We start from the raw sequence: 16,892 nt of genomic DNA on the forward strand, positions 1-16,892 counted from the left end.
CACATCTTTATTCTTGTATACACCTTTCCTTAAAGCTTACAAAACCATCAAGTTTATCCTTCATTTACCATATGACAAATACATGAAAAAATATCCTTAATCAATGTGTAGTATATGTGCTTGAGTTATGGACAATCCTTTTAAGATGGTAAGAGGTTTAGCAATATTTTACCTTGTGCACTTTGAAGGACTGGGCTGACTCTCCATCACTTGTCACAATTCCAGCACTCTCTTGTCCTCTGTAGAAACAGGGGAGGGGAAAAGATCTTAAAGCACATAAATTATGAAGAGCATAATTTCACAAGTCCTAGTAATGCTTATGCTCATACTAAAAAAACACCCACCAAATCCATTAACCAAAGATAAAAATAAGACAGACGTATTTACCACCAAATTCCCCCCGCATAATCATCTCTCTCCAGCATATAGACCGAACATATGGTCTCCAAAATCAGTATTCACTGAGTTTGATTAGACCATTTAGAATCTGTTCAGACAATCAGTTAGAGCCAGCCAGCTTTTCTGTTGGTGATAGAGGAGGGATGTCCTTTGACTACCGAAAAAGGTTGTGCTGATGAAGTCATGTAAAATGGGAGTTGTAGTAAAGAGGTGAATTTGAGTGAGATTAAATGAATAAAGTGGCTGGATCCAATCCAGAATTTGCCCTCTCAGATGAGGAGACTTCCCTGGAGCTCATGAATAAAGAGTTCAGAGACTACAGGGGCTTCCTTCTCTCTTTATCCTAGCTTTGGGAAACACAATATACTTTATTAACAATGGTTTGTTCAAAACTCCCCAAATCCCTTGTTTTTCCCATCTTTAAATAAACTCTGTGTTTGTTTTAGATACTGAATGTGGCATCCACAACTCGGTTACCACTAATGTATCCCTTTCAAGATTAAAATGAATATAAATTTTAAATTCTTGTATTTTTGGTCTGCAAAAGACTGTAACTTGCTAAACCAGATATAATGGCCAAACTACAGAAATAAGATTTTTTAAAAGCTTAGACTGTAACAGAAGGGTACCCATTATGAATTTAAATTGATAACAGAACCATATTACATAGGTTTTTCGAGCATTTCAATCTAACAAAGCTGCATAAAAAATACCGAGAAACAAAACATACATCCCTCACAGCATAATCCTAAACAGAATTATACCATTCCAAAATCATTTGTTTCCAGTGGACATAGATTATAGTAACTCTGGTTGAGATTTCACTCAAACCCTTAACCTTATCTTTACTTGTTTTTTGTATCAAACGTGAGGCTATTTATAAACTCTAATTTATTACTGTTTTGTTATTTCCTAGTCTGCTTCACACAAGAGGCCTTATTCTGATTGTTTCCCCCCTCCCTATTCCCAAGGCAACCCTCCCCCCTGCCCAATATCAACTGCCATTGCACTCAACCTTCCAATCATGCTTTTTAATCCAAAAATTCTCCAGAAAAGTCAGAGGACTGCAATTCAGCACTGAATGAGGCAATCAAAATAAATATCCAATTGAATGTGTAACAAATAGCGAGGCAATAAATCTGTATGAATGGCTGTGAAAACTCTCCCCTTTCCCTAAGTGAAGTTGTATTCTCCAAAGAGAAATAAAATATACAGTACTTATATAACCATCTGGACTTAAATTGGTTATGTAGTGACAGCCAACTCGATCCTAGGATTAAAAAAATATGGAAGTTACATCCCATCAATTTATCCATTTTTCTTCTGCTTGTTCCTCAGAATTACTAGCCCAGTTGCAGTGAACATACAAAGCTGCCTTATATGGTCATAATCAAGACCAGAGGTAGTCAAAGTGCGGCCCTCCAGATGTCCATGGACTACAATTCCCATGAGCCCCTGCCACCGAATGGGCATTGTAGTCCATGGACATCTGGAGGGCCGCAGTTTGACTACCCCTGCTCAAGACTATCTGCTCTGACTAGAAGCAGCTCTCCAGGGCTTTAGGTAAAGGTCTTCCCCATTATCTCCCACCTGATCTTTTAACCTGGAGATGCCATAAATTGTTTCTGGAATATTTTGCCTGAAACCACAGATGCTCTACCACTGAGACACATGCTTTCGGCACCAACTAACCTTGCAGGTATAGAACTCTTTTATGCTCTCAGGATAAACTGAAAGTCTTATTCAACACTCAAAGATGTCAGGTACCCTCTTCTTCATACAGATCTCTATGTAAATTGGCATTCTGGTTGCTTACAGGAACTGGCTGTTTATCTTATACCCGTGAACTCATGAATTGGGTCCCTTGAGGTCAGTATCATCTACTTAGACCAGGCTTTCACAACCAGGCTTTTGTGAAAATCTGGGGTTTCTTGGTGGCCCTCAAGGGTTTCCCAAATGGGTGGGAGTTAATTGATTTTTAATATATATTTTAATTTGTTGAACATTTTTGGGTGATATGACCATATACAGTCATCTTGACCTGCCCTCCCCCCAAATGGCCAATGATGGGCCTTGAGGGGATGGGGAGGGCCCCAGGTGGCCATGTTCACAGCTATGCTTCCCAACCATACTCTGTATGATTGCACAATTTCTGGGTTTCTCAAAGCCTGAAGAATGTTTCAGGGATTTATTAATGGTAAAATAGTTGAGAAAGGCTGATTTAGACTGGCAGTAGTACTTGAGGGTCTCAGGCTCTTTCCCATCACCTACTACTTGGCCCTTTTAACTGGAGCTGCCAGGGATTGAATCTAGGACCTTCTGCATCCCAAGCAGGTACACTGCCAGCTGCACCACAGCCCCTTCTTAAACATTCATGACAAAGTACATTTTAGTGGCATGCATAAATATTCAGCTAGAATTGATATGCTGCAGTGTTCTTGTTTATAAAATATTCCTAAAACAAAGCTCTCGTTTGTAAAATAGTATACAGTTGGCTAGAATCAAATGCTCTACCTTACATTCTCAAAACAGAAAATTATAGCTTTTCTGCTGCTCTGAACCGTGAAATGACTAATGTGTGTCCATAATTTACCTAAACTGGTAGCTTTGTCCTCACAACAAAGTAATCTATAATAGAGGTAAACTTGTGAAATTAAGGGTGCAGACTTATGCCCAGTTACTTGGGAGTAAACATTACTGAAAACAGTGGGACTTACTTCGGGGTACAAATACATACGATTTTGCCATGTGTGGTCTATGAATCACAGATTTTGATAATGATCATAGGGCTCTGGAATAAAAATTCTATTTAAATGAAAGGCAGTGGATTCCTAGCAATTCTGAACAGGAACAGAGTGCAAATCTGACATGGTTCAGGCTAAATAAACTAGAACAAATCCAAGGTGGTGTTTTCTTTTTTTTTAATATGCCTTATAATACAGAGAGTGTCTATCGCACAGGGGTTTTAAATAACTTGGTTATGCTCAGAATTCTGTCTAGCAGAAGGCAGCTTATTCTAGATGCCAATTATTAAAGCCCTTTGCAATCGTTTTTGTGCCTCAGCTGCTTTATTTTCCCTGCCTCAAATGCAGAACCTGCTTATTTGGCAGTTTCTCAAGTTACTCCCCTCAGGCAGCTTGAGCCAGTAAAACTAGATCCTTTCATCTCTGTGGAGCTTACTGACAACCAGCCGTCTGGTTTCCTAGGAAACAAAATCTTGGCTAGAAATAGTGGATCATTTCCAGGTCACTTTCAACATGGAGAGTGGAGCAGGAAGGCACTGGACGGAGGAGGAGGTTAAAGCCTTGCTAAGCGTCTGGTCAGAAAAAAATATCAGAAAGCAGCTCCATGGAACACTGAGGAATAAAGGGATATTTATTTACATTGCTAAAAGGCTGCAGGAGTTGGGGATCTGCAGAGACTGGAAACAATGTCGTGCAAAGTATAAAAACCTGAAATATGAATATAGGACAGTTAAATATGCCCACCACTCAGGAGATGCTACAAAGACCATGAAGTTTTTCCATGAACTGGATGCCATATTGCAACACGAACCTGTCACACAATTAAAAGAGGAAGAAAACGGCAGGTGCTCAGCCAATGGGGTCATAAATGCCACCAGAGAGAACAATGAAGGTAAAAAAAAGCTCTCTTTCCTTCTTATTTATTTTTTTTTACATAAAAATAGCTGGAAGCTTCCAGGATTCAAAGCCACATAATTGCACCACAGATGGCACAGTTGGTAGAACAAACCGACTTAATTCACTCCCTCCTTGTCGGCGTGTGTATATGTGCGTGCAGGGTGGGGCAGCTGTGCACACTAGCATTTCTAGAAATACATAAACCTGACGAAGTTAAACTGGCTGCGGAAGTCAGATGCAGGAGAGACAGTTTTTGTAAAGGGGGGAACCCAGAAGGGCCCTCCCTTGAGTTCTATTGCTTTTTTACTGCAGATTTATCTTTAACAGTTGAGATCACATTTTCTGCAGCTGTCCAGTGCAGGGGGGGGAATAAATTGTGGGATGAGTAATGTATGGCAGAAGATTTTGGCTGCTCTAAATGACCAATTTAGCTGGAATGAAAATAAAAAGGGCCATGACTGAAAGTCACACATTAGGGATGAGGAGGAAATACCCGATCCTTTTGCAGATTGTCCCCCACTCCCCCATGAGCTCTGTACTCCTGCTAACAGCCTAATTAAAAAAAAAACAGGTACAGTGTGGTTTTAAGTCATCTGATTGTTAAGTACAGAAATGTCACACCAAGCAGCTCCATGCTCTGACAGCTGTCATCTTTCACCCACAGCCCTCCAGGATGGCGTGCAATAAAATCTATTTTTGCCTGGTCCTTAAAAAGAAATTCAGGAAATAAAATTTAGAAGGTCAAAAAAAGAAACAGCCCCTCCCCCATACAAAGATAATAAAATAAGACACTTGCTGTTCCATTTCTCTCTAACATGAGATTTACTTTTATACCATGTTTGAGGGGAACATTTTAAATCGCTGTTCTGTTTTATCTTCTTACAGCATTCTTTGTCAGATACCCAATTTCAACGAGGGCAAAAAATGCCTATCATGCTTGGCTGTGTGTGCATGTGTTAAATGAAAAATGCAAACTCATTACCTGGACTTTCAAAAACAAATTCTAATTAATGTTACATGTTTTTTTTTGGGGGGGGGTATATTTCAAGAGTTGCTGGGAAGTCATCATCCTTTTGAAAGCAATTACCAAAGAAATGTTGAAAATGTCCAGAAGTTGCTTAGACAATTCATTTTTTTGGGCGGGGGGGGGGTTGCAGCTTGGACTACAGCAACAAAATTTTCAGTCCTTCTTTCAAAATCACTAGAGAAGCCAACCACACTTCATTTTCTGGCATTAACGTGAAAAACACAGACTCCATTCGTTCCTAATTTACAGGAACTGTGACCATAAACCACACAGATGTTCATTGGGAGGAAAATTAAATGCCCTTCCCCTTCTGCATTCTTTTAACTCTCCTACAGAGTAATCTTCAGTCTGAGTTCATTTTAGGACCAGTTAATACTCTCTGTGGGAGCTTTTGGCATTCCTCAGGGCCTGCAAAACAGGGCTCTTCCGCCAGGTCTATAGTTGAGGCGGAGGAGTGAGGAAGATCAGTGGGGGCCCCCTGGTGCTAGGCAGCACTTAGTTCCTGTCATCTTAACCCTTCTTTCCATCCCTCCAAAGGCTGGGGGGGGGGGCTGGGGAGTTGCCTTGTTGTTCTGTTCTGCTACTACAATTACCATGAGCGCCTGCCACCACAGAGAGCCAGCGTTTGGCCACCCCTGTCCTAGAGGAAGGTTGAATGAGGTTTTCAGTGCCATCATAAGTAGACTTGCACTTTTCTAAGCCAAATGAAAATATTAGAAATGTGTGACTTTGCTGAAGAAAGCACAATTCATCCATGTCAGGTTTTTTACAGAAACATCATTCTACCTTAATGAAATAGATTTGGTTTTAATGAACTGTGGATTGTTTCATGATGTCTGCCTGGGCTTGGGGATGCATGATTGCATGCAAAAAGGCCAATGCAGACAGGAATATAGAAGGTACTTGTAGCCACTTCTGTTAATAAGTACATTTTCGTTTCTTCCTGGAGATGTCCGCATTCCACCGCTGCAGGTTTTATTCCTGCATGTTTTTGGCACAGTTCCTAACTCAATTGGCTGAATGGAACACATCAGCTTTAACTGGACAGTTTTGGAGTTACATGGGTTATGAATTTTAGTTTAAGCATCCCAATTCAAAAATCATACATTGAAAACGGGATTCGAAAACTGAAAAAATAGCTTTTAGTGTTAGTTTGTTAAATCACTGACATTCTGGATGTTTTATGCAGAGGCACCAAACATCTGGTTTGTTGTTGGTTTTTCCCCCACAAATCATACAGGAAGGACAGCCCACTGTTTGCCAAAATACTGACTAAACAAAATTTGTTACAATGTGGCATTACAGTTTAGTTGGCTTTAATATGTTTCGCCAAACATGTTATAAAACATCTCCATCAGTGGCCTCAATACACTATAATATGTTACAGCAGCTAATTATATTGAGCCTAATCGAGAGGGACATCCTTGGGTGCCAACTGAAATCAATGCTTCTTAATTGTGTAGTGGTTTCAAGTACACCATAAGCTTATCGCTGCTGCTTTTGTTTGTTGTATGATGTGTCTCGTGTAGCCAGGAGATGCCAGGATGGTCTGGCAGCCAGGCAAGAGACATTTGGAGGTGGTTTGCCATTGCCTGCCTCCATGTCATGACCCCTAGTATTCCTTGACAGTGTCCCATCCAAATGCTATCTAGGGTCAACCCCAATTAGCTTCCAACATCTGATGAGATCGGCCATGTCCAGGCTATTCAGATCCGTGCTGCTTCTAAGAAATGTAGGGGTATGAACAATCCTTCCCTGGGTTACATGACCCCCCGATAACATCTATCCCAGCAACATAATGATATGATAAACAGAAACTATTTCACTATCTGGAAATGAACTGAAAGGAGTCCTTTATTCCTGACTCTTCTTTATTCCATGTTCCATTCTGAATATCAATTTAAAAAAATGAATTAAGATTAAATGTTTAAAGCAGTCATGATTCCAAGTCCTGTCCAGAAAATCTAAATGGTATCCAGTGATGGTGGGTCAACCTAATTTTTTTTTTTTTTGCATTACTAAAGTCTACCTCATACCTCATAAGGATTATAAAAACAATATATATGATGAAGGATTTCAACATGTTCTATGACTTTTCTATGTACTAAAGCTCTTCCTTTTCTCTTTCAGGTGACGCCTTACTTAAGGATGAGGAAGATGCTTCTGCAAATCCATTACTTTTTATTTCTCATTGCAGGCCCATTCAACTAGGTAATGATGGGTGATGTGTGTGAGAAAAGAAGCATCCTAATTCTTTCCAAGAGAACAGGGATTGCACTTGCCCAAGGTCACCCAGCATGCTTCCATGGCAGAGCGGGGGGTTCAAAATGGAGTCTCCCACATCCTAGTCTGATACTCTGACCATTACACCAAAGCAACTCTGTGTGTTGTATAAGCACTGGAAGAAACAACTGCAGAAGGCTATAGAGCAGGGGTGGCCAAACTGTGGTTTTCCAGATGTCGATGGACTACAGCTCCCATGAGCCCATAGGTATCTGGAGCACCACAGTTTGGCCACCCCTGCTATAGCGTAAGGGTCCCCAACCTTGTCAAACCTGTGGGCACTTGTTGAATTCTTAGAACATGACGGGATGCTATCACAATGGCTGTAGCAAAGGGCAAAACCAACCACAGAATAGATGCCAGGGCTTAGTATGAATTTCAAAAAAGTTTAAGAAGGGGAGTTGAAGAAGAAAAAGAAAAGTTGGTTTTTATACCCCACTTTTCACTACCTGAAGGAGTCTCAAAGCAGCTTACAATCACCTTCCCTTCCTCTCCCCACAACAGACACCCTGTGAGGTAAGTGGGGCTGAGGGAGCCCTGATATTACTGTTCAGTTAGAACAGCTTCATCAGCACTGTGACAAGCCCAAGGTCACCCAGCTGGCTGCCTGTGGAAGAGGAGTGAAGAATCAAATCCAGCTCGCCAGATTAGGACCTGTTGCTCTTAACCACCAAACCATGCTGGGAAAGGGAAGATGATTAATAAAAGCTTTTATAGTACTGCAGGAAGATAAACACACATGCTATTTGGTGAGAGAGAAAATTAGTTCATGGCCATGCTAATTGGGGGGGGGGGGAGCTACACTATATGAACTCAAGCTTCTTTCTCTTCACAGCCCTTTCCATGGCATAGAGATTATATGAATACCCTTCCATATCTCATGGGGTACTAAAGGGTCCCTGATATTCAGGAAGGCTTTACAGTCTTTTGCTACAAGAAAAATAATAGCGTGCATGCATTGCCCTTTGCACTCTGAATCCCAGCTGGGTTATAACAGATTTATATATTAATCTGAAACATAAAAGTAACAGGAATGTTCAGTGGAATCCTCCTAAATAGTTATGCCCTTCTGAGCTTATTTATTTCAGCAGAGGTAAAATGGTATAGGTGTGCTTAGGAATACGCTATTAAGTGTGTATATGGCCAATTTCCAGTATTTAGATAATTAACTATTATATGGAACAATGCAAATCTACTTAGCAATGCAATACAAAAATCAGTAATGAAAGAGTATGACTTATGTTTCAATAAAGAACTAAGGACTATAAAATTCCGCTTAAAAAAAATGTTACAGAAGGGTGGCTGACTTGCCTTTAACTCAAAGTGCTATTCCTACAGAATAACCTCAATTGCACATATAGCAGGCAGAGACTATGACTATCATTTTACCTTTGGATTTTTTTAAACCTTTCATAATTTCTATACAACTAACCTAGTGCGAGATAAAAAATCTGCATATAAAAATTGTCCTGTATCTTGAGTTTGCTTTTCCAGGTCTGCCTGAATATTCTTGACAAGGAAAAAGAAGTTAACACAGCTTCTCTCTCTCACCATTTCCCCCTGATCCTGACCCCACCCTACCCGATGCAGGTAATACATATCTATGTCTCTCTCCTGTCCTACCTGATGCAGGTAACCCAACAGCAATACTAGACACTTCAAAAACCCCACCCTTTATTCCATCTGTAGCAAACGAAGGAGGGAAACACTGGACTGTCAACGAAGTGAGAGCTCTGATACGTGTGTGGTCAGACAAAAGCATCCAGCAGCAACTGGAAGGAACCGTGAGAAACAAAAGAATATTTGAACACGTTGCTGCTAGACTTCAGAAGTTTGGGATTGACAGGGACTGGAAACAGTGCAGGACAAAATATAAAAATCTAAAGCACGAATATAAGAGTGTCAAAAATGCTCAGTTTTTGGGCAACACACGCAAAAGTATGAAGTTTTTTAGGGAACTGGATGCGATACTGGGACACAGCAGCGCAGATAAAACAAGCAGATCAGGGAATGACAGAAGCAAGAAGCCAGCAGAATGGACAGAAGTTAAAATAGAAAGAAATTACAGAGGTAAGGGTTCTAGTTGTCAAACTTATTTTGTTTTTTTAGTTACACAGTTATATGTATTTAAAAGGCATGAAAATGTAAAGTTGCATGTATGTCTTTCTAAATTTATACTAAAATAACAAAACTGAACAGAGACCAGTGCTGTGCATTTTCTGGGAAAATATGAAGCATAGAAATTTCCAGTACCTGAAACAGAAATCAGATCTGACATCCTTATTTTGATGTATTTAGTTAACATTTTTAGAGTGCCCAATATGAATTTTATGACCCCACAAATCAATGAATACTTGAACTCAAATATAGAGAAAAATAAATACATTGTGGTTTAAATGTTATATTCAAACCAATTCAAAGCTGCATAACTTATTTATAGTGGCAGCCTAACGTAGCTTATATTGTTTCCTCATCTCCAGTTTATCCTTACAACCACCCTGTGGTGTAGGTGGGGCTGAGAGTAGGAAGAAAAAAGCAGGGTACAAAGAAATCTCTTCTTCCTTCTAGTGAACACTTTCTAAAACCAGAATTCCAATTAGCCAGTAATGCATTAACTGTCATAACGATAAGTAGTTAGAAGAAGGTTTATATATGACTGATGCCTTTCATGTGATATGTTACTCATTAACTCGAAAGTTAATCAAAGTTAAATAAAACTGGGCCTAGGGACACTCAAAACAGATGCATGATGTAGTCAGATTGTCTGGGGCCTACTAGTGGGTTTTACCTTTACTTTTCCTTCCGGCGTGGTGTCTTGAAATGAAGGCTATAAACCTCTCACGGGATGAGGCTTTTCTTTGACTCCCTTTTATTATATGTTTATTTATTGTCTGTAGAGTGTGTGGTATAGCCAGGGGATCCAAGGACTGTCTGGCAGCTAGGCAAGGGATGTTTGAAAGTGGTTTTGCCATTGTCAGCCTCCACGTCACAACCTGAGAGTTCCTTGGAAGAACTCCAAATCCTTGGAGGTCTCCCATCCAAATATTAGCCAGTGGCAGCCCTGCTTAGCTTCTGAAACCTGACAGGATCGGGCTGGCCTGGGCTATCCAGGTCAGACTGACTGTCTCGTGATGGTGCTTTATAACCAAGGACAGCTCAGTTTGGACTCACCTGAGGCTTGAGTGGACTAGTTAAGCATTTCTTGCTTAATTTCTTTTACCCAGAAATGCACAGAGATGCCGGAGAAGAAGATTCAGTCAGCAGTGTGTCAGGAGATCTGGGGCTCACAGACACACAGAAAGTAAACACTGGGGCTCACAGACACACAGGTAAACGTGGAGACATTATGCATGAATTCCTTGAATAAAATACAAGTTCTGTTAACTCTGCTACAGATATAGGGGTTGTCAACTGACTAGACAGCTTGGTGTAGTTGTTAAGTGTGGTTGCTTTTAATCTGGAGAACTGGGTTTGATTCCCCATTCCTCCACTCGCAAGCAGCTGGGTGACCTTGTGACCTTGGCCTAGTCACAGTTCACTTAGGGCTGTTCTCACAGAGCAGTTTCTCTCAGCCTCAGCCACTTCACAGGGTGTCTGTTGTGGGGGCAGGAAGGGAAATTGGTCTGTGAGCAGCTTTGGGACTCTTTCGGATAGTGAAAAGTGGGGTTTAAAAATGCCGCTCTTCTCTTCTTTTCCTGGTGCTTTCTGCTCTGTGTGTAATGTGAATTCTCTCCATGAAGACACCCATTGTTCTAGAGCAAGACTCACTCATATGACGATGCTAGGTTGACATCATATATGGATCTGTAGCTTGTTGGTGCAAGCTGTCAATCTTTAACCGCTCCTGCGGAGCGGATAAAATAAAGCCCTAAGGGCTATCGGGGAGGAGTTAGGGCGGGCTCTGTCCGTGATAAAAACTCGGAGGGGTGAATCAGGAGCCACAAAGCGGCTCCTGATTTGCCCCTCCGAGTGCCACTCAAGGGCCAAAGCGCGCAAAGCGCGCCTCCCCAGTGGCCGCTTGCCCCGGCCTCGCCCGCCAGGGGACTCACCGCACCGAAGGACAAACTGCCTTCGCCCACGGTGAGTCCTCCTGCCTTCCCATCGCCCTGGGGAAAGGAGCTGGGACGGCGCGTCAAAGACGCGGCATCCCTGCTCCTTTCCCACCCACTCCCAAACACACTACGCGACCGCTCAGTGCAAACTGGCGCCCTCTGTCCACACACCCCTTCCCGCACCCTCGCTGATACCCTCCCTTCAAACAACCCCCCACACACACTCACGCACCTGCACGCCGCATGCCGCAGGCTAACCCCCCCTCCCCGCCGCCGCTTCCCACGCTCCGAGCACACACACACACTCACTGGTGCCCACACCGTCTGCTCACCCTCCCACCCTCCCCAGACCCTTTCCCGCCCCGCCAATGCTTCCCACGCTTCCAGCACCCACCCAACCACACAATCAGCCGCCCTGCCAGCGACCAATCTCCCCCAACCTACCCAGCCCCCTTCCCACCCCGACACAAAGCCCAAACAACCAGCCGCCGCCTATTGCCCAGCCCCCGTTCCCACCCTTCCCCACCACCCCTTTCCTAGCCCTATCCAGCCACACCGACAGGACGGATCACCTTACCCCGGTCCTCGGCAGCCCTGGCCCTTCCTTCCCATTCTCCCTAAGCCGGCCCCAGCCGGCCCGCTCTGCCTGGCTCCTCTGCCGGCCCTGGAATGAACCAGGCATGCGCGGAGTCACACGCATGCCTGGTTACCGGCCCCAACACGCTGCCGCGCCCCAAGAGAGCCAGTTTGGTGTAGTGGTTAGGAGTGCAGACTTCTAATCTGGCATGCTGGGTTCGATTCTGCGCTCCCCCACATGCAACCAGCTGGGTGACCTTGGGTCCGCCACAGCACTGATAAAACTGTTCTGACCGAGCAGTGATATCAGGGCTCTCTCAGCCTCACCCACCCCACAGGGTGTCTGTTGTGGGGAGAGGAATGGGAAGGCGACTGTAAGCCGCTTTGAGCCTCCTTCGGGTAGGGAAAAGCGGCATATAAGAACCAACTCTTCTTCTTCTTCTTCTTCTTCAAGCACCCCACCCTCACACTGCTGCACGCATGCCCGGATTCCCAAGCATGCGTCCTTCGCCTCCCCGTTGTTCGCCCCACCCCCCTAGCCCACGCTGCATTTACAAATGGGCTTTATCCCTAGTATATATAATAACTCTGCACCACAGATGAACAGACCCTATCTTGCCGAGTCTGACCCTGGTCACAAACACTAGGATAAGCATCTCTCTTTGCATTCCTAGTGCTCCATGAGACATTAGATGAAGATAACTATGTAAACGGTCATTCAGAACAGCCGGTTATTGTCTGCATGAAGGAAGATATAAAAGAAGAAGTTACTGATATAGGTAAGGTGCATGCAAAAACTTAAGTGGGGCGGTTTCCCTGGGGACAGAGGTTGGAGGAAACCAAAACAAAACCTGTTTCTACTAGATGACTCCAGGAACTCTAAATATCTAGAATCTTCTGCCCACCACCAGTTTCCTATAATGCTCTGGATACTAGATAAGTGTAAGAACTCACAGAATTATTAGGAGGATTAAATGGAGAGGCGTGTCTGCTTCTCTACCCTTGTTTAAGGAACATCAGGATAGATGTGAGATGGACAGAGAGATCTGCCATCAGTCACTATCCACCAGGTCTCTTCTTTCTGCATTCATCCTGCTTTTCTCTCAGAAAATTCCTTGTCTACTGAATTGCCTTTGAGATACCAAAATCCCAAAATGTCCATAGTGAAAAATCCAGAACGCAATGCATAGTAGGTATTAGTATGAACCACAGAAAGCCTTTGAGCTTTAATTGAGAGCCCACTGGATCACACCTTTATTCCTGTTGTAAACTGGTGGTTACACTTCACTTCAGGCAGCCTGAGTCTGGATTAAAAAATCAAAAAGGCACTATGAGCATTTTTCGAAACAGTACCCAAGACTTGTCCAGCAGAGGGTGCCACACTATTAATCAAAGTCTGTGTAAAAGCCTATAAACCTGGATCTGAGCTTGTACCTGAGGAAGTGTCCCTGCACAGGAAAGCTCATACCTTGAATAAAACTTCTTTGGTCTTAAAGGGGACGCTGGGCTCAAAACTTGTTCTCAGTTTTAAGTGTTTGTCTTGTGCAAATTCTGTATAGCACAGAATTTGATTACAGTGCGGATTTGATTACAACCAAATGCATTGTGTTTTCAAAAACTGAAATAAACATTCATACTGTCAGCAAATGTCTGAAAAAAAATGCCTTTTGAGCAGCTGAAACCTTCAGGAGTAAAATGGATAAATCCTAATAAGTAAGCACTGACACTGATTGACTTTTTAGTAAGTTGTTACAGCTGCTGACCCTGTTGCTCAATATTTGCTCAATAAAAGACAGGACATAACTCAGAGTCAGAAACTGCAGTCATTGACCCTTTGGCACAACCTTGGACATTTACCTTTTTGTTGGGTCAGCCTCTCCAGCTACCACTCTAGCCAAAGAGGTAGCTTCACCAAACAGCCAGAAGCCAATTAAACTGAAGGCCAAAATTCCACCCTCTTTGCAGAGATAAAATATAGCAACCTGCATTTTTCTTAAAAAACGAAACATTCTGAATATCTACAATAACTTATTCCATCACAGATCAAGTCTGCCCAGAATACAAACTCATAATTAAGTCTCTGTCCTGGAGATCTTACAACCTGAAATAGTCTATTGACTTAGCTAACACCTTTATTAACATGCACCTATATGCTCCTGTTTTATGGGAACCTAAGGAGCTGTATCTGACTACAACATCACCCCAGGATTAGCGGCTACCGTAACACAATATTATGCATATAGCAGCTTTCTGAAAGCTCATTCTCAGTACAGCCAAGTGGGGAAAGCTCAAATCACCACCCTTTTGGTTCTACCCACATTTCACAGGGCTTTCTAGAATTAGCACGTTGCTGTCTTGTTAATAGTTACACCTTAAACAGAGTTCCACCCCTGAGCCACCAAAACCAACAGGCTTAAAAGTGGGTGATTCTGTTTAGGAATGCACTGCCTTTGGGTTTGTCTAGGCACAGCATTTTTGCTATCGAGTTATTTCATCAAAAGAAACAATACTCCATGATGGCTTAACCAGTTTAGCGCATTTGAATCCGTGCAATGGTATGCCAGAATTCTCTGATGCAGAAGACAATGAGTATCACTTTTATCTGCTGGTGAGGCAAATCCAGAACTGGGTATTTAGCATTTTAAACGTTTTTTTCAAGCAGAAGAATAAAATCTTAGAGATTCTTTGCATCCTAGGTTTAACTCTGTGAGTTTTGGAAACTGTTTGAATAAATGGGTTATATTGAAGATATAAACTTGGGACCACATTAATGATAATATGCCAAATGAATATCTTCAGCATAAGTAATTCAATATAGTTAGCTATCTTCTGAGATCTGCTTTCTAATTTACATAGAAATTCAAGATGATGAAGAGGATTGCACAAATGCTGATGGCATGGAGCTCACACACATTAAGAAAGAAGCCATTGACATAGGTAAGGAAATAATTCACCATCAGTTATTGTCTGCATCAGTGAATAGAGACAATTATCCTGGATTCGATCAAAGCCAACACAGGGATGACCATGAAGCAACTAAAAGAAGCAGTCAGAGACAGGGGCACATGGTGAAGACTTTCCTATAGAATTGCCGAGGGTCGGACATGACTGAACGGATGGCATCATCATCTTTGATTATTGGCTTCTCTTTTGTTAGAGCCAACCAGCACTACACAAGATCCTTCCAATTAGTCCTGGGCAATAGATGCAATCATTTCTGATGAAGCTTACACTTTTCAAAAAATTGTTTAGAGAATGTTTATGCCACCTCTCCAGATGACCTGCCTGAGACTGCTTACAAAATAAAGCACAATACAAACTTTAAACATTCTTAATTATATCACAACATAAACCAACCAAAAGATTAACAAAGATAATGAAGTAGATTAAAAGTGGGTTTTCTTCTGCCTTTGATAAAGAAATCACAGCCTGACCTCATCAGATCCCACAACTGAAGCAGACTCAACCCTGGTTCGTATTTGGGTGGGACATCACCAAGGAATACCAGGGCCTGCATGCAGGGGCAGGCACCGGAACCATAAAAGCCCAACTGATGACAGTCAGGACCTTCAAAGGTTGAATGTCTGTATTAATGTTAAAATTCTATAACTTTTATTGTGCACAATTTTAAAAACATATATGTATACAGCCCATAGTCCATTGCAAAACTGTACTATGCACTATATGAACCAATAGCCTGACACGTTTTGGCCCTTATAGGGCCTTCTTCAAAGGTCTGGTTTTAAAGGCCTCTCACTTCAAAGGCCCCTCACTTTGAAAGATTATGGGAGAGAACATCTTAGGGGGGCTTATTCAGATCTAATTAAATGGTTCTTGATTCATGAACAGTCAGCACTGTTGAAGACAGAAGCTAGAAGATGCTTAAGAGTACAGTGTTACTCCAGTCTAAACCCATTGATTTTAGTGGATTCAGACTGGAATAACTTTCCATTGGACTGTCAGAATCCCAACCAATTTCTGCAGTCTCATATCCTGTATCTCCAAAGTGGGGACAAAGGCCCCATGTCTCATGTGATTGTTGCAACAAGACAAGGACTCTGAAAGTGTTCAATAAACCAACTATATTATTAACAGCCAGAGTAAACATATTAGTACGGTGTATACACCATGACTTCAAATACAATTTTGAGTTTAATTTGATATAATCCTTTTCACAGCCATTGTCACAGAACAATTGTACCCCACAACCTGACATTTAGGATAGGTCCAATTGGTTGATGTTTTTTTTAAAGGACAGCTACCTGTTGATGTAAACATACCCACTTCCAAAAACAGTAACATGCCATGATAAGGAGAGCTACGAAGGAAACTCAGTGGAGGGTTAACTCCCTTCATGGGAGCACTGCCTCTGTGGAAGTTCAAAGACATACCCCATATCACATGAATGCAACGTAATGCAATGTAAGTTAATAAAAGAAAAGAGCATTCTGTGATATCATGCAGTTTCCTGACTGCAAAATAACTACTCTGTTCTTTAGCACATAAAATCCATTTAAGGATCATAATTGCATTAAGTCAGCAGCATACAAATCCCGCTGAAAAAAAAAGTACAAGTAAGGAAATTGATATTTGCAAGAGAGGAGGATGAATCTTTCCCCCTTCCTCCCCACATAAACCCATACACAGATTGTCCATTATCTTGCCAAGTATGGTGGAACCCCACATTTGCTGATATATTATCTATTTGGTTTGATTCTATTTGTTACTGGAAAGTTGAAAAGAAGCTCAAATGAGTAGGTCTTGCAGATTACATTTGTAGCTAGGATCCCAACACCACCTTACAGGGGAACAAATTTGTACCAGGTAATTGGGAACCAAGTGGTAGGAGTCCCAAAGTAACAGAATAGGTGGTACCAAGCCAGACTGAAGGTGGGGGACCATATTTTCCCATTA

The 16,892-nt window shown here is 42.1% G+C and overlaps 2 protein-coding genes across 4 annotated transcripts in view; one reads left to right on the plus strand and one right to left on the minus strand.

Annotated features, from left to right (window-relative positions):
• Positions 1-16,892, minus strand: part of PPAT (phosphoribosyl pyrophosphate amidotransferase) — a 47,826-nt gene that overhangs the window by 11,780 nt on the left and 19,154 nt on the right. The window contains exon 2 of the mRNA XM_077302053.1: positions 173-239. Coding sequence (XP_077158168.1) covers positions 173-239 — 67 coding nt within the window. The remainder of the gene's footprint in view (positions 1-172; positions 240-16,892) is intronic.
• PAICS (phosphoribosylaminoimidazole carboxylase and phosphoribosylaminoimidazolesuccinocarboxamide synthase) overlaps positions 3,642-16,892 on the plus strand; it is a 42,187-nt gene continuing 28,936 nt past the window's right edge. For 2 of the 3 annotated variants that reach the window (XM_077302046.1, XM_077302048.1), the window contains exons 1-6: positions 3,642-4,035; positions 7,198-7,278; positions 8,941-9,420; positions 10,575-10,679; positions 12,653-12,757; positions 14,835-14,915. In XM_077302046.1, coding sequence (XP_077158161.1) covers positions 3,657-4,035; positions 7,198-7,278; positions 8,941-9,420; positions 10,575-10,679; positions 12,653-12,757; positions 14,835-14,915 — 1,231 coding nt within the window. In that variant the 5' untranslated portion in view covers positions 3,642-3,656. The remainder of the gene's footprint in view (positions 4,036-7,197; positions 7,279-8,940; positions 9,421-10,574; positions 10,680-12,652; positions 12,758-14,834; positions 14,916-16,892) is intronic. The other variant, XM_077302047.1, reaches the window with a different exon arrangement.

Source organism: Paroedura picta, chromosome 10, assembly GCF_049243985.1.
Source record: "Paroedura picta isolate Pp20150507F chromosome 10, Ppicta_v3.0, whole genome shotgun sequence".
In the NCBI taxonomy this organism is placed as follows: Eukaryota; Metazoa; Chordata; class Lepidosauria; order Squamata; family Gekkonidae; genus Paroedura; species Paroedura picta.